Raw genomic sequence first — 21,957 nt, 5'->3', positions numbered from 1 at the left:
GCACTATTTATCAATCTGTAATAAAAATCTGTAGAGAAAAGAAGAAACATTTTTGAGGCGAAATACGCAAAAAGAAGTTTGTAAAAAATTAATCCACCTCAACAATATAGAACTTATCTACAACTTTAATACAGGGTGTTCCGTAAGTTAAAATATTTTAACAGCGTGTTCTCCTAGTCATTTTAGAGGGGGGCCTTCCTGAGAATTTTTTAAATTTGAAGTCTGATTTTTGAGATATTTGATCTCCAAAATGGCGAAAAATATTAGTTTTTGTTGTTTTTCTTTAAAACGGTTAAACATAGAAACTTCCCATTCTATGGTAGTGTTTTGTAGTTTTTTTGTGCACCTAAACTTTTATCAGCATACCTTTTTTAATTACTCTAAGTTATTTATCAACTTTTTTACATCTTTGTTCTTTCCTAAGGGCATTAGTTTGCTCGCAAAAAAATAAATTGTTTGGGCTTGATCAACACTTTCCAAGCCGTTGGATTGGGAGAGGTCAAGAAGCTCCTATAATCTCGCCTCCTAGATCTCCCGATCTAAACGCGCTTGATTTTTACTTCTGGGGCCATAAAAATATGGTGTATTCAACAGAAGTGAATACAATCGAAGAACTTCAGGAAAGAATATTTAATATTTCTAACGAAATAAGAACTTCAGTGCAAACTTTACGGCCTGTAAATTTTAATTTCATTAAATAACTGCGATTATGCCAAGAGTGTGACCAATTTTAACAGCTGCTAAGTTAACATTAGAAGTTATTCAAATTTAATTTTGTCTGTTTAATTCGCTGCGCATATTGTCACCATGTTATTATTTAAGTAAAATTTATACAAACTTAATAATTGTAATCTGAACGAATATACACAATTTAGAAAAATAATATAGGTTGTTAGTAATCAACTAATAATGCGTACCAAAATTATTATATGAAAACGTTATTACATTTTAAAAAAATAACTAATTATTTACACATTTTGAGAACGGCAAATAAAACGATTTTATTTTTTTGCGGGCAAACTAGTGGTCTTAGGAAAAAAACAGTAAGAGATAAAAAAGATGGTAAATAACTTGTAGTAATTAAAAAAAAATATGTCAACATAAGTTTAAGTGCACACAAAAAAGTTCTGAATAAAACAAAAATAGGGGTTCCACATTTCTACCCTGTATAAAAACAAACTGAACCACAAATCATAATCATAAAATGGCACTCAATTAGCTTATAATGTGTACCAAAATTGAAGTTTCTATGTTTAACCGTTTTAACGGAAAACAACAAAAACTAATATTTTCCGCCATTTTGGAAATCAAATATCTCAACAACGAAACCTCAAATTAAAATAATTCTCAGGAATACCTCTAAAATGACCAGAATAACACGTTGTTAAAATATTTTAACATATTTACGGAACACCCTGTATTCCATAAAACGAATATTTTATTAATTTCTCAAATATCTAACAACTTTAATCACGTTATAGTCACAGTATTAATGAAGTAGATTAAACACTTGCTTCGATGGCCGTTAATGTTCGGAAAAAGCCTCCTAGGTAATTCTAGGTAATACTGAAATCTAAAAAAAGTTTCTTGGATTCATATTTTTTTAAACATACTTTTTTTATACACGAACAAATGTATCTTGACAATAGAGCGGTTTGTAAAACCATTGATCCATTTCCCCGTCAGAAAATCTACTGAACGTTGGGCGACATAAAATGGCGAATGAATCAAGAGTAAGGAGGTTTCGCCATATCACGATTTTCTTGTTTTATTCCTCAATAAAAGACACTCATGCTCTTAAACTCTTATGCGTTAGTATCGGAATCAGTCACGATATAACATTTAAGCTAATCTCTTTGCTTGATGGAAAGTCATTGCGTTCATGCAAATGGATGTAAACTACATTTCTAAAAAATGTGCGTGGAAAACAAGCTGATGGAAATCATTGCCTACTAAATAATCTACAAACGATACATACGATCTGTCCAATATGTTTTCAGTCTCCTTGAATCTGGAAAACACAGGGAAACTGGTTTAGAATGTATTAGAATGAAGAATCTCATCAAACTAAAGGATTTTCTTATAAAGAAACTGCTCTACAATACATAGAAAATACAAATATAAGTCCTGAAATAACGGGAAAATAGTCTTCAACTGTCCAACTTTGGGCTGTACAGTATCGCTTGTTTCTTAATATGGTATAAAATGGCCCGTTTAGAGAGTGTTTTTAAATATTTGCTTAGCAATACTACATAAAAAACAGGAAAACCATACTCAGAATATACTTAAGTTCCAAAATTGATAAAATGCCGATTTTTGCAAGAAGATGTAAACTATTCTAACCAGATGGAGCCCTGATCAGCCCTACATTGATTTTGTACTATATGGATCTGTTTGCAGATAATTACGGTAGAATAGCGGCCTGCTGATACAAAATGGAACGCAGAATACGAAACATCGGTGTAAGCTGAATATAGGTTAACACGGGACGGCTCCTTCCTCTGGATTATACTTATACTTTACACTTCAAGTATTTGCAATTTTGCATGACTTCGAACGATCTTTTAAGGCCTATTCTATCTCCGAAAAAATTACGTTAATAAAAGGTGCGAAGAAGCACTTGAGTGATTAAGCAAAGGTGCATGCTCAATATTAAAAAGCAAACAACATTCTAAGTAGCAAGTACGTATACCTTGAGTGCCCTAAATATAGGATTATAGAAAAAAAATTAGGCACAAATTGCGTCGGTTAAATTTTAAAAAAGTGTTCACACATTTAAAAAACATTGGCCTGAAGACAGGTATTCAAATACTGAAAGCCATTCGAAGGTGGTTTCGAAAAATCGACATTGTCAGTAATTTTTTAATTAGTGGAAAAGAGCCGTCATTGAAAATGAAAATATGGCAATTCTTTGACCTGATGTCAGTGGTAAACGCACCAGAAGACAATCATATAATAAATAAGGTAGTAAAATACGTAAATAACAGAGTTTCTGCATGTACAGGAAATAATCCGAATTTGGTCAGGGTTGAGAAAGATGCGTCTGCAATTTATACTTTCACTCTATTGAGAAGCAGATATAAAATTGTCTGTGCAAGATTCTTTAGGGCCTTGTTTCATAGCAAAAACCATAAATATGTCAATATATAAGAACATAACAGCACTGGTCAGATTAATTTTAGCTTCTGAATTAAGAATTCATCAAGAGTTGGTACTTTAAGTGGTCGCTATTTTACAATTATTTATGACCTAGAGAATACGGAAGCGTTCGCAGAAGAAAATAAGGAAATCATCCCGAAAATATTTCGTTAATGGAGATAAGTTGTCTTTTAAACCAGTTATACCAGTTTTCTCAAAAACGTTTTTTGTACATTAATGTCGTTGCTGTCTAGGTGACTATGTTAACGTCAGATTAATTAACATGTTAACAACGAAATTGACTTAGTTTTCTAAACTTACCTTTCGCTTGCGATGGACGAGTTTCTGGACATCGATTTGGGCGACATTTCGAAGTCGCTGTCCGAGCGATAGAGGAAACTTTCACGACGCTGTGGTAAATTTTGCAGAACCAATCCAGCGGATGGCGAAGCACTGCCGTCCAATGGACTGCGACCTGGACTAGCTCCATTTTCAACATCAAAACTGAAAAAAGCAAAAATAAACAATTACTTTTAAGTTTATTGCCTAATCGGAATAAAACTGCGAACAAAGTATAAATGCTCCTTCCTCATGAAACACCTTGCATACCTATGGTAAATATTAACTGGCAAAGTCTTCCATTTGTTAGAATATCGAGATGGGCTGAATTATCGAAAATTAAAAAGTTTTTTGAAAACGCATTTAACATTCGCATTTTTTATTTCAAACATATAATGAAATAAAGCTCAGAAAGTCACAGAACATTTCATGTTTAGAATAAATCGATCAATACAGACATGTTTGAGTTGCGAGTTGGTTTTTCGGTTAATTCTACTCTTTGTCAATATACCCATCGGTACCTACTTTTAGTACTTTCATTCCTACCATCTGTTTTTCATTGATAAATCGCCGATCGGTAGAATTTAATGTTGCTGCGAAACAAATCAGGATTTATGAATGACTAGCTTGGTCTATTTATTAATATCTTTGGTTTCATTAAACATTTGTCAACGGAAAATATGTTTAGTTGCGCGTTATGTTGATTATTCTGTTAATCATCTTTCGTCTATAAGAATTATTGTTGAGTTCTCCAGGAACCATAATATTGTCTAGTTTCGGTGATGATAGAAATCAGCATTTTTAGTCTATAAGTATTACTGTTAATGTGGATTATTTAATGTTATTGTTGACTTAATAACACGCGTAAATAATTCAAATGCTGTTACAAAAACTGTGGTGCCCCATCAATCAGAGAAAGTTCAGGTAAAAAAGAGACAAGAGGAAGACTAGAATTTAAAAAAATTTTGACAAACTTGTTTCATAACAAAAACCTTTGAATATAAAACTAAGTTAGTTTTATAATCAAAGGCTAAAACACAGGTATATTAGTACTTCAGTTCCATCGAGAGATTAAATTCCAAAGCGGGTGCGAAAAATTATTCTTAAATGTTAATTAATTTTTAAATAAAATTTAGCTTTTTAAACATTTTCGCATGCAAAGCGTATCTTTTATTTAAACCATTCGATTTTATTATCAGTTTTTTTTTCGTTTTAGTAGTTACTTATAACCCATGTTTTGTTTTTATTTTTAGAATTTATCATTTTTATTTTACCAATGCTAGGAATATTTTTTTTTAATAAACTAAATCATTATCTATCATCACTATTTCTACCATCATTATCATTGCGAATTTTTAATGAAAAATTTTAAAAGTAACATCTTACTTTTGTAACCTAATACCAAAATGAAACTGAAACGTTGGAACCTGGAAAATAACCGTTTGCCACACCTCTACAAACTACAAAATTTAGAACGCATCCCAAATTTTGAAACAATGGTTTGAACGAGTGGATGGCAGTGGATGACTAGTGAAGCTTTCTGTGAGACCAACGGGAATCGCATATCTTGGAAATCTGCTTGATAGTTACCGGTGGTTCTGTGGGACCACCGCCACTTACTGACTTAAGTCAGAAGATCAAGGGCGTTTAGTAGGAACTACTTTGTGTTTACTCTAAGTCATACTAGCTATACTCTAGCCATTTGTTCCTGTTAGTATATTCGAATATTATATGAGAAGGGATAATAAATTTCCTTAATTACACCAGTCATTATCTAGTATCAATAACAATTCCTAGTTAATTTCGGCGTAGTGTATTATATAGGCAAACTATTCTCACATGTCTGCTGGAGAGGCACATTTCCCAACTTTATCAGAAGAGTAAAGCCTTTGCGACCATTCGGTACTTCAAAGGCGATTCGCTCGAAAGCTTACATTGTACTGATTTCCAAACTTTACATAGCGCACGTTTAAGTGCTTTCATAAACAATATGAACAACCTAAGCAGCATCAATATTTACCTGATAAGTACTTAAAAAGTAATCACAAAGGATTGTATATAATTGTAATTGTAGTTGGCATTAAAACTGATTATTAAATTAAAGAAACAATCATATATTTTTCAAACAAATGTTGTTAAACCTGCCAGGCTGTTGCCAAATCTTTTAGGGATATTATTGCATTATTTTAAACTTGATTTAATAAATGGAAACGTTTTAAATTTCAATTTCCCAAACCCTCTACCAGAACAGGCCATATTACCCAGGTAGGAGATACATTTCGTCAAATAAATTGGGATTTTTATCTGCTGCCATGCCTAAATAGTAAAGTTTTGAGCGCGTTTCTAAATACGAAATTCTATGCCATTTTGAAATACCTGAATATCTATCGATGGCTAATTCAGGCGATTCAGCTAAGTCTTCTTTTGTAATATCAGCTATTTTAAAAAGTGAGCGAATAACAGGTTCAAGCCGTTATTATGAATTTTGAAGCAAATGTTTCAACTTTACGTAACATTCATGATGTTACTTTTCCTGACTGTACTTCACTGTACTTACGTAACATTGAAATTTACTGGCTGATATTTAGCTGCAAAATTCATTAGGAAACATACATTAGGGTTGCTTTTCAGTTTCCAAATGAAAACTCCAGCGTCTACAGTGTAATTTAAAAAAAACAGTATTAGTATCTTTATTTTAATAAATCGTTTAACCCAGTTGATACCTACTGCGAAGTTCTTCCAGGAATTTTCATAGGTTTCCGGTTCTTCATATTTTTCACTATTTGGGCAACGGACATCTTGCTCGCAAACACGGTATATCCTTTATTCAGTTTCAGTAAATGATTGTGCTTCAAGAGTAAACATATGAAAACGCCATCAGGCTTCACCACAAAGAAACTGTTTTGTTTAGCACTTAGCAGATGTAGTATCACATCCGCCAAAATAATACCTTTAGAAACAAATTACTATGATGACTAAATGGTTATAGCTGAAGCGATAAAGCACTAAAGCAAAGGATTAGAGGAGCAATCAGGTGTTGAGTTAATTACACACTCTTCATTACTGTTACTTCACATTTTAAGGTAAATGTTAGTAGCCAATGCTAAAAACTTCAATTATCTAGAGTAAACTTTAGCATAGAATCATTATCTACAAATGATTGACCGGGTATATGAACTGGTTTGCTATATATTATATATTCTATCGTCAAAAACAAGACAAAAAATAAAAGTCCGTAAACGCTTTAGTACGCAGATATAAGATGCAGAAGTAAATTTAAAAAATGTTTTGCTCTTCAGCTCTTACCGCTTATATAACTCATAACTCAAACGTGCTTGGATTGAAAAGAAAACCTAATTAGACAGAAAATCGGGAGTAAAATTAGTATGTAGTTAAAACAGCTGTAAGTATCTGGTAAACGAACCGTTAGTGCAGCAATGTTCATCAGAACTTTCCATCTTAATTTTGCTGGTAGAATTTGCAGTAAAAATTAAAATAATTTGATCAGTCAGTAGGTCAGTAATAGGGCAAAATCGATAAACTGCATGTCGACAATAAATTTTCGACCAAGCCTCGAGTGGTGTAGCATCTACTCAAACTGAAAATCATTGGATTTCCAACTATTGCTTCGTTTCGAGAACATTTTGTCTTTCACTCTACCCAAACTGGATTTAAAGCTAAAATCGGTTTCATGAGAACAGATGTTAAATATATGATGTGTAATAAAAAATTGTCAAGTTAATATTTTGTTTTTTGAAAAATTAAAGAAGCGTGCCGTTTTGTAGCTATTATTGTTATCACTATTAATATAAGTAAAATTTCTCCGACAGCTATAATACTAATACATTTCACGGAGAAATGGTGGATTTAGTATAAAATTCAGTACCCAGATTCCCCCCTAAGAATGATGAATAAAAGACACATCAAAATTATTAACTCTATTAAGGATTTGCGCGAATATGCATATGTTATATAATAGATAGATAGTATTAAAAAATAGGTCGTATGATGTACAGGTTTCCTATGTCAATTTTACTAGAATAACAAAACATAATAAATCAACAACAACAGCACTCTAATATTCTGTAACGTTTTGCGAAGTAAATGATCAACAAGTTCTTCATCATTTTGAGCACACAAGCCAATATTTTTACACAAAAGATTTTTATCTATTTGATTATACTCGTATAACTTATAAAGTACAAGTTATTTTGTGCCTTACATATTGGTCGATTCTTTGCATTTTATATGAAGTTGCAATATTATCTTATTATTCGAAAAGTAATATAACCAATTAAACTGCTGTCTCAGAAAAAATCAAATATTTAATTAGCGCTTTCTAGCTCTAAGTTTAAAATTTATCCAAAGCGATAAAATACATTGTTGTGAACTTCGTATGCTGACCATTTAACTATTAAATGAATCAATTGTAATATTATTTGATTCCTTTTAAGGGTGAATTATGCATTAGAAACAAACTTTAAAGTTTATTACTAATTATCTTTTTCCAAAATAGCAGCTAAGTGTACTTACTGTAAATACTGTAACGTTAATACACAGAAAATTAACCTTTTTGAGTATGAAGCCCCTTCTAACGTAGACTCGTTTTTAATCAATGGAAATCATGTCTGTAGGAAAATACGAAATATTTAAAAAGAAACTTCTTGAGCGTGATACAAACTAGATTTTTGGTAGATGTAGATACGGTAGAGGGTGTATATCGCATAATATACATCTACGTGTTTTATAAGTAATATTTTAAACATGAGACAACATGGTTTCTCGAAAGCACATTTACGACACTGAGAACACTGGATCAGCGTTCAATGTGAATTTCCGTCAATTAATAAATAGATGAGAGTAATACAGGAAAATATAAAAAATACGTGTAAAATTAAAAAAAAAACAGAATCGGCGAAATGTTATGCTGGAAAACTTGACATTGGATTTGTGGGTACTGATTGTAGTTCCACATTGACAAGGAAATTTATGTCTTTTTTCATGTGCCTTGTAGGATGTTTCTTTAGGTTTAGAAAGATAAACAATGTGCCCATGTTAATTTTCAGAAAAATGCATACCAATTACTACTTAAAATGACCTAAAGTCCACATCTTCTCATTTGCATTGTTCTGTTATGACTGATGTGGATGAAAATAAATAAAACATTTAATATTGAATATAAAATACAGTTCGGAATATCCTCAAAAAAGACGGACAAAGTTATCTTATTATTAACCATCGCTCAAAGCATAGAATATCTGCGGACTGCGTCATTGTTGGAAATACAAAATTTAATTGTTATTTTTTAAAAACATTATTAATTGTTAATGCTTTAAACTGGATAATGACAATTTGCCCTGTTGTTAAACTGAAACAAAACTAAATTTTGGAATTAAATTTTATTATTTTCAATTAATCCTTCAAAAACAGTATTTCCTCTGTAATAATTTATGATTTTATTATACTGATTTTTATGCACAACCAATATTGCAGAACAATAAAAATCGGTAGAGACCGATTTTAAGACATTTCAAGCAAGAATCGGTTGTTAAGTATGTTTTTAAGTATGCGTGTATGTAAAAATTGTCCTAATGAAACTTTTCAAATTGGACTAAGTAACAAAAGACTATAGGAGAATATTGAAAACACTAAAAAATAAATCATTGAAAGCGGTTGAATAATAAACATTTTACAAAAATATTAGCTTTTTAACCCGGCCACTGTAGATAATAGCATCATCACAGAAGCATATTATTAGTTCTTACTAATCTTAAATTTTCCAACTGTGCATTTTTGGTTTTGGTGTCTTGTTTTGGCTGGCTGTCCTCTAGTCATTTTTCGGTATGTTTGTAAGTGTGTCTATTTGGGATGAAACATTTTTCTATATAGGGTTATCTCTGCAAATATATATTAATTTGGATTTTTGCTTCTAGGAAAACTTTCAAGACACATTTGCACTGGTTTTCGTGAATTTTCCGATGTTTATATCTAAATTGACGGTATGTTGACCTGTTGAAAACGTGGAACTAGAAGCTTTTGCAGTCTTCGTTTTATAAAAAGCGAAAGCCGTTTTACCGTTTTAATATAATCTCTAAGATCAAAATTAAAGCAATTTGCTTTATACATTTTTGCCGTGACTGATAATTGCAACCAAATGCAAGATAATGCAATTGTAAATTCCGCAAGCAATTCAGATCGTTTGAAACTACTATAAACTTGCGAACTTAATTTATTTCAAAAGATCATTAATTCGATTTTAATCCGCATATTCTTTAATCATGTAACTTTTGTTGACTGTATTTCCAATGTTAACATAAACTATTTTCCTGTGATCCTCAGTTCCTGTATATCCTTAAATTAACTGAGGATGCTGGAAAAACACCGAAACATTTGTTTGAAAATAAATAATTTGTGAATTTCAAATAAATTATTGAAACCCAGGAAAACATTTTGTTAATACTTTTTAATACATTTTTGAAATAATTTGGTAGATATGCTGCTTATCACACAACCGTTTATCTTTAACATGAAATCTACCAGTTCCAATTTCTAATACTTGTAGCACTACAGTTTTGCGGTACGAGATCTAAAGCCTGTTATAATTAAGTGTGGATAAATTACCCATTATACTATCTGCTAGATAACGTCAATTTCCATCGTTAGGTAGCTGTCGCTTGATAATGCTCCTGATAATGAACCTTTACAACATTTGTCATTACATCAACAACTTATCCATTAGGGGGCATAATATCCCTGATTTATTGATTTACTAAGTGTGAAATTCGAGCAATGACACGATACAAACGTATATAACAAACGTGATAACAGTGCGGTGTGATGTAAGCAGATACGTAAAATATTGTTTAGGAACATGTAAATAATATATATAGATAGATATGTAATACTGAATTAGTAATGTCTTAATTATAGATGATAATATATTAATATTGTTCCAGCTTTTTTTCTGTGTGGTCGGTTAATCCGAATATTTTCTGATTTTAACATTTTTATTTCGTCCTAGCCGTTTTACAAACCAATTTTAGAAGACCAGAAGATACTCGTTCTTTCATTTGAAGTTTAAGGATTTTAAAATGCTGACAACTCTGGGAGGCTAAGGGCCGGTATTATAAAAGCCGGATTGAACCGTCGACTCAGAAACTGGTTCATTTTCAAAGGACGATTGACTCCATTTATGCATTATAAAAAATATTGAGCATGTGGTTCCTCAACTGGAAATTGACTTGTATTGTTTAATGTTGGCCACATTTGTCCCCGGTTGAAAACCATTGCTGTCTTGTCAGTTCGAAGAGCTGATGGTTCTTGTGATCGTTTACAGTATTAAGTTGTAGTGTTTTTCTTTGATTTCTGGCCAATTTCTGTACATAAAAATGTTTGAAAAACGGAAACGAATAGTACCTATATACGGACACACACTGCAAATGAATTGAAAATCTAGTTGCATACCATACAAAATGAGGAATTAGAGAAAACAAAGCTGAAATTGGAAGGCCTCTGTCAAGAAAGAAATGAAGACAAAAATTTGATTTTTAGAAATGCGGTTTTTTTATTTTTTAATATGTAATATATTTAAACTTTTTAATATTATTATTATAGCTTCTGATGAGCTTGTTTGTAAAATTAGTTTAAAACTCTAAATAAGTGCTTTAATACTACTCTTAAATCGGATCAAGTGACTGTGAATTTTAATACTAAGATAAACTCTAAACCCAGAATCTCACATGATGTTTCAGACGTGTTTTCAGATTGAATCAACCGCAAATAAAACGGTATTTCAACCACTGGTTAGCATTTATTATACCTTTCCAATAGTCCAATTCTCTAGCCCTAATCCAACGGTCGGTTCAATCACAACCTTTGGTCAACCAGACATCATAATACCGGCCCTATATGTGTCTCAGTAAATTTTCAACTTCACCTTAAAATCCTATGCGAAAAGGACCATAACACTTTATGGAAAACCATCTTCCAATTATTGGTATACCGGTCAAGAAACTATCACTTATTTATGGAAAATCAGTATTGACCGTGAAAATTTGGTCTTTGATTGGTACACGCTGCAATGTCAAAGGCGAATGTAAAGTTCAAACTCTATATTCAAAACACACATTTTTAATGATTTTTACCTATGTTGAATCTTTAAAGCTCAGTCAAAATAAACATCTCTTGGAAAATATAGAGACGTAATTAAAAGCGGATTTTTATTAAGTGACCGTGAACCTATATCCTTTTTCAATACTGTGTTCTTAATAGAATCATACATTGTTTTCTATAATACTTAATCTGCTAGCTTAATTTAAGATTAATAAAACCTTTGACCAAAAAGTAATAACTTAAAGATTCAATAACCCTAGATTAAACAATCGGTGCTAGCAAGTAAACACAAATAATTGAATTATATCCAAAGTTCGAAGAATTATCTAATAATTTTAGCAATTAATCATTTGTAAAGTTGGAGCGTTAAGTATCGTTTTGGCATTTTTTCGTCTTTTTCACTACTAGACAGTTAGAGACTACAGACAAATTAAAGTTTTCTTAAGATATGCATTGGGCATTTAATAACTGCAGCTAAACCGAAGCTGAAAAGTAGACTAGTTCCAATTCGTCTGTTTAACAATTTAGAGCCATCTAAGACGGTTTCCTTTACATATTTTGTACGCGTATTTAAAAAATTTTACGCAAGTCATTTACTATACCTATATGGTAGGTAAATTCATTCTATTTCAATTCGAATTCCGTCTATTTCATCTTTACAGATAGGAGTAATTACTGTGAAAATCGTGACTCATTTAGAAACTTTATTGAACGATAGAAAAAGCTACAGCAAATAGCTTTTTCTATCGCTACATTTTCAATCAAATTTATTAGCAGGTTAGTGGTAAAATTACGCTTAATATTTCGAAATGTTGACGCCACATTTATAAGGAGAGGTTTGTGGGTTTAAAGTTTACTTTTCTACGTTTTGAATCCCGACTTATCTGGACATTTTATGGTAAATAAGCGACATGCTCAATGCTCAATGACTATGCAATATGAATTGAATACTACATCAACTATCAGTGTTTGGTGAAAAATGGGGTTGTCTAATTTTAATTTCAATCTACTACTAACTCTAATTTTCTCACTCGCAACAAAAAACGATAAAATAGACGACTAACATTTATTTTGAAAAATAGAGATACTATTAGAAGTATACCAAAAAGAACCTTAGGAAGTTGGCTAAATCCTAAAAATAAAAAAAATCCCACATAACAGGCAAGACAAATCGCCGCTATTTTTGAAAATTTCAGTGGGCTTTTCCAGATTGCAGTAGACATGTTAAAAAAGTGATTTAAAAAAATAACAGACCGCTAGGTAGTTGGTCGATTACCTAAATTCCCGAGTTAACCAGCATGGGCTACACGAGAAAAGTAGTGGATATAGAAAAACTCATGATAAAATAGCTATAGTCAATTACTAGTATTTCTCTGTATACCGATTATAGTCCAGCACAGTAAGATCTGTATTTTTCCGGTAATTATCCAATAGTTACGACTTTTGACCCTTGCAGGCCCCACTGTGGGCAAAATATAATAGCACTTGATTTCATTAAGTATCAACAAATAGGAAAACTGCGGGGAAAAACTGAAGCTCTAGCAAAGAAAGGAAACAGGTACACATTTATGCGACAAAACACATGTTAGTTTCGCTATAACCATCTAGTCAAAACAGATAAAAAGCGATTTGTATCTAAACCTTTTCACTAAAGAATCAACGTTTTCCAATAAATTCACGCACTAATTTCAGTACAATAAACAATAACCACTTGCACTAAAAACCTCTGACAATCCAGCGCGCACGATGCCGACACGAACCGACGCGCGATCTGCAACTAAGTCTATCAAAAAAATCGTAGAGATAAGATAGTGATAGAGTAAAATCTGGGCAATGTATTCGCACATTTATGGACTATTTTGCGTTATGTTCAAAAAAACGAAGCGTACGATTTTCGTACATCAACTAAGGTGTTGGTGATGATGTTTCATTGGCATTCGATTACATGCACGGTCCGTTGATCTGAAAAATTGTTCCAAGCTTTTTATTACTAGTAAACCGCACAGTTGCCAAGTTTGTAAACATTAGATATTTTTATAAATGAGACCTGCAGGAAATCCCACAATTAACATCAACAGCGATTTAACGGAGGCAAAATATACACCAGACGCGCTGCTTTAGGTTTTGTGCAACAATAGTTTCCTCGGAGTTTAAACAGTTTGTTGTTAAGCAGTAACTCAGTCCGGAAAATATTCAGTGAGCGTTCTATTTAACTCTGACCCTACAAATAAAAAATCCACCAAGAAATCATTTTTCTCTCTGAAACCTTGTTTAAACCAAGAGCCAACTACTATAGATAATAATCATACTTTTGAGACATAATTATATGTTTCTATATTACAAGAAAGTCTTATAGTTTGTTATTAGAATGCGTTAAGTATTTTATTTGTTACATAAATAATTGCAAAATCGAGGGGATCGATTTGGGAACGAGATGAAATTGATATGTCTGTAAGTCTCTAAAACGAAGTGAAAGAAGTGAAAAATGTAAAAAAAATGTTCCAAATACTGTATCTGATTTCCAAAAAAATGCCACTAAGCTCTCCTTGTTCCGTGTTGTCTAACAACATCTGCTATATTTAAAATACTCCGGGTTATAAAACTTTATCTGAATCCAAAAATTTAAAAAATATTTTTGCAGAAATGCACCATTTTTTGCCGAACTTACTTCGGTAAGATATTGATTACTTAACCCCCACAACTGGACCATACTGAATCCCCTTTGCCTCACAAGACCGACAAAACACTCTCGTTTTCGTTCCCCAACAGATAATTTACGAGAACACCTACAAACGCAACTGAACTAAGGACTAAGATCTGTTTGTTTTGTAAGCCAAGAATTTTAATTTTTTTAATTTTTTTTATAGCTGATTAATTCATACGAGTGTTAGGAGTAGGAATTAATTTTAGAATAAGCTAGGCAGAAAGACCGATTGGGTCGATAGCCTTTTTCTGTAGGAAATAAAGATTATTTATATATATGATTACTTATTTATTGAGATCAAAAGACACCAACATTTTTTGTTCTTGATTTTAATAAGAAATTGGTTAATTATTGTGAAATAAAACAACTCGTAATTAAGCCGTAAAAAAGATAAGAAAAAAATCCCGATAAAAATGTTTTCAAATTTTAAATGCGTGCTTGTCTAGGCTGATTGTAAAGATACACATGTATTACATTTTACCGATTTTAGATGTGCATCTAGTGTAAACTTAATATATACTTTAGAGAACTAGAAAAATTAGACGTCTGTCAGTGATGATATCAAACACGCCCTTTTGCATCTTGTAAGAGAGTTGCCAATATTTGAGTACCTTCTCTCATAGCCCGTCGCCGTCTCTTTGTAATTATGTAACACGAGGATTCATGAGGGCGAAAAGTTATTCAGTTGAATACAAGCAAACGGCATTTACATCAAGATGAAGAAACATTTCCTGTGAGATATTTTATACAATCAGACGAAAACTCTGACGAACGCGAAACTGCTAAATTTAATTCGACTCTTTTCAAAAGGGATTATATAGATAGATAAAAATTTATTACACATTCACATTGGTATGGGCAGAGACAAAGTAACAACATATTGTCAGATGTTTGTCCGGTTGCTTCCTTTGCCCATGACCTAAGTGTTGGTCTGTCGACACGTGGTGTTAGGAGCCAAGTCGCTTATACAGGGGACCATGGGTAGGGCGATCGTTTGCTCTAACTTGTGTGAGGTTTGCACTTGTGTGAGGACAGAGCCTTGCACTTCGCTATGATAAAATTTGCCAGAGATGGTATCTATATATTTGGCTATATAGACAGTAGCTTCGTGCAGTTCTGTTATTCTGGTGTATCTGCCAGCCGATAGGACGCCTCTCAGGAACATATTTTGGGACCTTTGAACACTCCGTCTCGTGGAATTACTACTGACAGAGCTCCAGAAAGGAGAGCCGTAAATCAGTGTGAGTCTTATATTAGAGGTGCAGAGCAGAAGTTGGTTTCGATGTGATGGAAATGAATTTGGCGCCAGGAGAGAGTATAACTTTCTTTGAGCCATGAAAGTCTTTTGTATAGCATAGTCAACATGCTTATCGAAATGAAGTCGGGCGTCTAGTTTGAATCCCAGATATTTCACTTCTTGTATTGGTCTGATTAGAGACTTTTGGACCATGAGACCTGAGAGCATGCTAATTTAAATGAACTTTAGCTCGCCAGAAGATAACATAGGAGCAAGGCATTCAAAACCGTTAAACCGAGTAATTTGCTAATTAGGGCACAATAGGACAGAAATGACCGCGGTGCAAGACCAAACACCACATCGGCGGTGAGGAAAGGGTTTTAGTGGGTAAACAGCTGAGCTGGAGTCCCACACAACCCAGAGCGACAGACCACCAGCTCTGGGAGTGCATAAAAGAGCATTTTCCAAACTTAAACCTCTCCGAAAAAAAAATGAATTCGCTAATTGGACTCTTAGTACGTCAGAAATATCACTGTGGAATAATAGGAAAAGTTTACCAAGGATCACTCCGTCCCATTAAGTCGCCCCAACAGAAGACACCATTAACTCAATAAGCAGCTGCGATAAGAAAAAAATATCATCTCCAGAGCGACCAAACTTCTTGAAAATAACCTGAATAGAGGAGCACGTTAGGATCTAAATTTAGTGAATGTCGTTAAGAATAAATGGATCCCAGCTGCAGATAAGCAAAATGCTACGGTAGTAATTGAAACGGATACGGATATTTCCTACGTCAGGAATCTGCTAGTGCACCATCAACTAATTAATAAATGGACAACCACTTCAACAGTAATTCGGTCAAATCAGGAAAATCGATTAAGTCAATGCCTTTTAGAACCACCATCAGCCCTCCAGCATCACCTAGAAGCGCTGAAGAAAATAAAGCACGTAAAACAGGAAAGATCTCTGTTTATTAAATAATTACTATTCACAAATGAAAAATATTAATTAGGAGTTTGCTTTCTTCTGGTATAACAGAGCTTTTCAGAGTGTACAGAGTGACCACGTATAGAAGATGCATTTTTATGATGAGAATATAGAAATGCGCATTTCTTTCAGTTTAGCAATTGCAATTTTTTTTATGAACGGGTTTGAAAAGGGTGCATTAGAAGCCTCTCCGCTCAAACCTACGGACGGTATCTCTATGTGAACGATAGCTTTTCATATTCTATGTCGAGAACTGAACTTCAACTGAATGGAATAAATAATTTTCATTTAAAATATTTTCTCTTAAATTAATTGCAGAAACACATAAGACATGAATTCGCCTCAACAATAACGAGCTAGAAGCTTTATTGTTAATTGAACGTGACGCGTGAATGTAAAATAGAAAGATTCTCTATCTAGGCCAAACTACTTTGCTAAAATAAATTTTAGTGCCTTCTTTGATAATTGATTACATGTCTTCATCGATACAGTTGTTGATTTTACATGGCACTCAACTGATTTGATAAATTCAAAAGGTTACTACCTACTCCATTTCGTAATCGAAATGGCCTGTTCCAGCTTTTTCCATGTGCGGCTCAATTTCATAGAGGACTGGTTGCACTATAATTTTCCGATATTGGACCGGATGGATTTGTAGAGTGGCTTTTTAAATTGCCCTATCCAATTAATTTTTAATAAAATATTTGTATTTCCTAGATTTGCATACAGACACGTCGTAGAGGTGGTTATCGAAAACTGAACTTATGATTATATAAGGACAGTGTAAAATTCGAGGATAGTTTACCTCTGGGACACCCAGGACAGGTTCCGAATCTATTATCAGCTGGGTTCGATAATACCGACGAATTTCTTGTCTTTATAGATTATATTTACTAAAACCACTAGGTCATGATGATAGTTAATTTAAAGCTGTATTTTAATTTCTTTAACTAAGGGACTCCTTCGATGGCCCTTCCAGTTGAAATATGCCAGTTGGAGCGCTAAATATTCCTAGATACAAAATGTGTGCACTACCTGGGCCAATTGCCGTCGGATACTCTAGTTATGAAAAGCTAGTCATGCTCATATGAGAATCTTAGATACTTTCTTTATGAAGTTTTTCCAACTTCTCAGTGATAAAATGGTAAAAAATTAGTGCTTTACAGGATGAAATATATTTTTGTTCCAAAATTATTGTTAGGTATTTTGCCTCAAAAAATTTGTATTTATATTATTTAGTTGCTATCAAAACGTCAAGGCAATTTTTCAAATTAATTTATTTACTAATTGGAATTTTCCCTTACAGCTTGAGCCTAAGTGTGTCTCAGGATACCCTCTAGGTGATAGTTTTTTATTACTTTTTGATAAATAATTCGTTGTTATTGCTAAATAAGAGCACTATTTATCAATCTGTGATAAAAGACGTGAGGAAAATCTGTCTTTTTTAAAGATAAAAATTTTTGAGGCAAAATACCCAACAAACAGTTTGTAAAAACAAGGAATCCGCCTCAACAAAACAGAACTTATCTATGAAATATAATTGCAGATACTGGTGGCCACATTGCACATTAATCCTTGCAATCGTTGCATCCGCGACACTATAGCACCTCTAAAATCGACAATACACGGCGGATATAAACGGCATGGAAGAAAATCGTATGGTCATTTCCAATTCTTCCAATCGTCCAAATTATTAATCAGTATTTTTATGTTATTATAAAGTTAAAGGTGTACAGTAATGGCGATATCTAATTTTTTCAAATAATAATGTTGCCGTGGTAGTCTAGCGTCTACGATTTCTTCATAAAGTAGCCCTGCTTGTATCTGGAGAATCAAAGGAAATCCAATGAAATTATATTGACTAGCTGAACTAAATATGTGTTGAATTTCATCAGTGGCAAGAGACAACAGTCAAAACTTAACCAAGTAAGAGAACAACTGATCCAGAAATCTTTACAGATACTTTCTATTTTCAGGTAATTAGTATTTATAGAAATATTTTAATTTTTGTGTGCATGGCATGACCGATGACGCGTCGTAAACTGTATACACATTTAGGATGTTTATACTAGCAGTGGTAGAGGCAGTAAAACTTTGCTTAATGCAAATTATAATAAAGTAAAACCTCCGTTTTGGAGAATGCAAATATAAGAGTAAAATTCCAGAAAAAGTGTCAGGCACTCATAAAGTTTCGACAGCAGTTATCATGCAGAAAACAAAGTAATGGACATTTTCAATTAATTTTCATAGACTTTTCTCATTTGGGAAAATTATTATAATTAATTAGACTTTTAAATAGGTTTTCGAGAAAATAGAATAAATTTGTAAACAATCAAATATAATTTCGACAGATGTTTATAGTTATCAAATGCGAACATATGCAGAGTAAACTTACAAATTGAAGAGACATTTCATGAAATTTTGAGGAAACATTTGAATTCCGGCATTTATCGTTCTTTTGGAGTGTTCATCTGTTGTCTGAATATTTTAACATCCACACTATTAGCACACTTTCTGTTATTCCAGCTTACTAAGCCGATTAGTTTAGACTTGAGCCCATCAGTCTATCCTCAAAATTATACACGGCCTTCTATCTCTAAAGACCCAGACTTTAAGTGAACTAAATTCATGTGGCTTCTTTTTGGCAATCTAGGTATGTAGACAACATGAAGAGAAAACCATTTAAAGCCAATCTTTGTTTGTTCAAGTAAATCAACAAGCCAAAAGCATATCTATTGAATCTGTGCGGCTTAAATGTTTTTAGATTCCGGAAAAATTCACTGTAATATTGACATTCATTAATAAACAAGACTAAGCAATCATCTCATTAAACTCTTGAAATTACAGCTGAAAGTAGTATTCGAGACTCCACGGCATTAATGCTGACAAATATAATGATTAATCACCAGAATACACTTGATAACATTTTCGGCTGATTATAATTCGCGGATTAGGCCAAAGCAGGGTTTAGTTTATTTAGGGGTTCGATATCATAAGTTTTCCTATTTTATCTAGTTTGTTAATTAAATTGTCAAATATTTTTCAGATCTTATCGCTCCGCTTTTTACTTTTTGTGATTAATAACTTTTAAATCATGATCACTTGTCTTATCGATATAAAAATAAATTAATAAATGGACATGGTTGGAACATGTTTTTATGTTCCCCATTTTTACTCGCGATGCACATACTTAATTGAAAGGTAAATTTTAAAAATATCATTTTTATCGCGAATGTTTTAAATTATATCGGGTTTTGGTACTATTCTTGGAAATCTTATAGAGTTCCACCTTACTGAGTTCTCAAGACAAGGTGACTGTGATAAGATTGCTGAAAGCTATTTGAATGATAATCAGTAAAACTCTTTTCAGTAACTGATTAGATTGTAGGCAAGACAAACTTTTTGGGAAAGTAAGGTTTTTTAATTATCATAATCATTGCATTACGCTAGTTCTTAATAACTCTGCTAGAAACAGAGTTTTGGTTACTTGCGTTGGCCACGGATCTGAAATCCTACGGAATAACGTTTTCAAAAAAACCTCGCTAAAACTGCAATCATATCTCCAACTGATCAACTCATATCTTCGTCTGTTCCAAAGGTAGTTCCAAAAGTAGTAGTCCATCTTCAATCAATGTATAGAGGGTAAAGATCCCCCAAATGAAAGGAAAATGGAGGTTTTTAAATCGATATTCAAAAGCGGAGACAGGCGAGATTGCAGGATTTATCGGGGGATAAGTTTTATGTGTTCAATGCACGCCTTTATGGCTGGGTGTTAAAACGCAATTATTGAGCAACAATTTGCAAAATCTGAGGAGCAGAATGGATTCAGGGCAGGAAGATCATGTCTTGATGGTGTTTCCACGTTAAAAAAATTGATAGAAAAACGTGTCAAAAGAGGCTGTTCATTAGATATTCGTTGACCTACAGAGAGCATACGATACAGTACAACATGAGAAACACTGGTATCAATGAAGCCTATATTAGCGCCGTTACTACATTATATTCAAACAATTCAAGTTCAGTAAAGATAGGAAAGCGAATGCCCAAGGAATTTCAAGTGACAAAAGGCTTAAGACAAGGCTAGTATTTTGCTCCCTTATTTTTAAAAATATATCCCGAAGAACCTTTTCGATCTTTGAAACGGAATTGTTGCACAATGGAAGTGTGTCTCAATGGCGATACCTTATACACCCCTATTCGCGGATGACAAAGTTATTGTAGCGGAACATGAGGTCGATGCCAGATGCCTACATGTTTCGCAAACTTCAAAAGAGCTATGAAGACTCTGACGCCTCATTGTAAACATGAAAAATACCCCATATATGGTAGAAGGACAAGATTTGGAAGTGGGGCACGGTAAGATCAAGTGTTATTCTTCATTTAAGTTCTTTGGAGTTACACTATCTTTCAACGGAAACACGGTTAACGATGGGATGTTGGCCCTTGAAATGGATTATTTTAGAAGAAGCTGTAATATTTCCAGACTAGATCACCTAAGAAATTATACCATAAAATAGATGGTGAACGTTGAAGGCAACATTCTAGACACAATAGATACCAAAAGATTAATCTGGTACGAGCAGCTCCAAAGAATGGATGGAAATAGATAGAAGATAGAAAAAGATAGATAGAGATAGTCCAAATATAATATGGAAATGGGTCCCTCCCGAGCGCAGAAAGCGCGGAAGACCACCTAGAAGTTGTAGGAAAGATGTGGAACAAGCGTCGTAAAACTGCTAAATGTATGTTAATAAAATTTAGTGTTGGAATATTTTTTCCTGTAAAMCGCATATTAGTTTAATTAAATGTTAAATATTTTCATTAATAAAAATTGACATACAACTTTGCTGCTAAACTTCAGCCTCTTTTCAGACTATTTAGTATGTTCTGTAAAACTCTATAGAAAGTCACTTCTATTTTATGAAAATGTAGTCAAAAACAACAACAATTATTTTAGAAGAATGGTACCACTAGTTAACAGTTAAATCAGCAGTTTCGAACTTTCAATTTAAAGGGACCACCTATTTCGCGTCCGATTGAGGTAAAAGTTTCCATTGACGTGGAAATTTGAATTGTTATCGATGCAGTTGCAATAATAGCTGTTTTCCGCTCTGGTGATATGGACGTGCCAATTGTGACGCTAATTGGGGCATGATTGCGTTCTATGTCGGAATTTGAACATGATTTCCAATTTCTATTTTTGCGTATCGTTTTGTCCATCGCTTATATGTTCTAAAAGAGTATATTCAAATCAAATTATTTTCCTGTATATTTGTTTCTTCGATAAATCATGTGGGTCAATGAGAAGTTTTTATAAGAGTTTAGCTCGACATTCCTAATCGGAAAGAAAAGCTGTGTGCTTGAAACCTACCATACCTACTGAGGTGATGAGAGATTGCGCTTTGCTGGGAAGAAACTCAACTTTTGATGCCAAGTTGAC

The 21,957-nt window shown here is 33.0% G+C and overlaps 1 protein-coding gene across 8 annotated transcripts in view; it reads right to left on the bottom strand.

The window, feature by feature from the left end:
• Positions 1–21,957, bottom strand: part of LOC109544355 (cAMP-specific 3',5'-cyclic phosphodiesterase) — a 796,409-nt gene that overhangs the window by 250,986 nt on the left and 523,466 nt on the right. For 6 of the 8 annotated variants that reach the window (XM_019914478.2, XM_019914476.2, XM_019914477.2 and 3 more), the window contains 2 exons: positions 3,460–3,642; positions 1,979–2,011 (listed from right to left, as the gene is read on the bottom strand). In XM_019914478.2, coding sequence (XP_019770037.1) covers positions 1,979–2,011; positions 3,460–3,642 — 216 coding nt within the window. Of the gene's footprint in view, positions 1–1,978; positions 2,012–3,459; positions 3,643–6,204; positions 6,424–21,957 lie in introns of those variants that run through there. The other 2 variants (XM_019914479.2, XM_019914473.2) reach the window with 2 other exon arrangements.

Source organism: Dendroctonus ponderosae, unplaced genomic scaffold, assembly GCF_020466585.1.
Source record: "Dendroctonus ponderosae isolate FM_Combo_2020 unplaced genomic scaffold, Dpon_F_20191213v2 Dpon_F_20191213_5, whole genome shotgun sequence".
Lineage (NCBI taxonomy): Eukaryota > Metazoa > Arthropoda > Insecta > Coleoptera > Curculionidae > Dendroctonus > Dendroctonus ponderosae.
The sequence above is the reverse complement of the archived record's forward strand: the minus strand, read 5'-3'. Positions and strand labels throughout refer to the sequence as shown.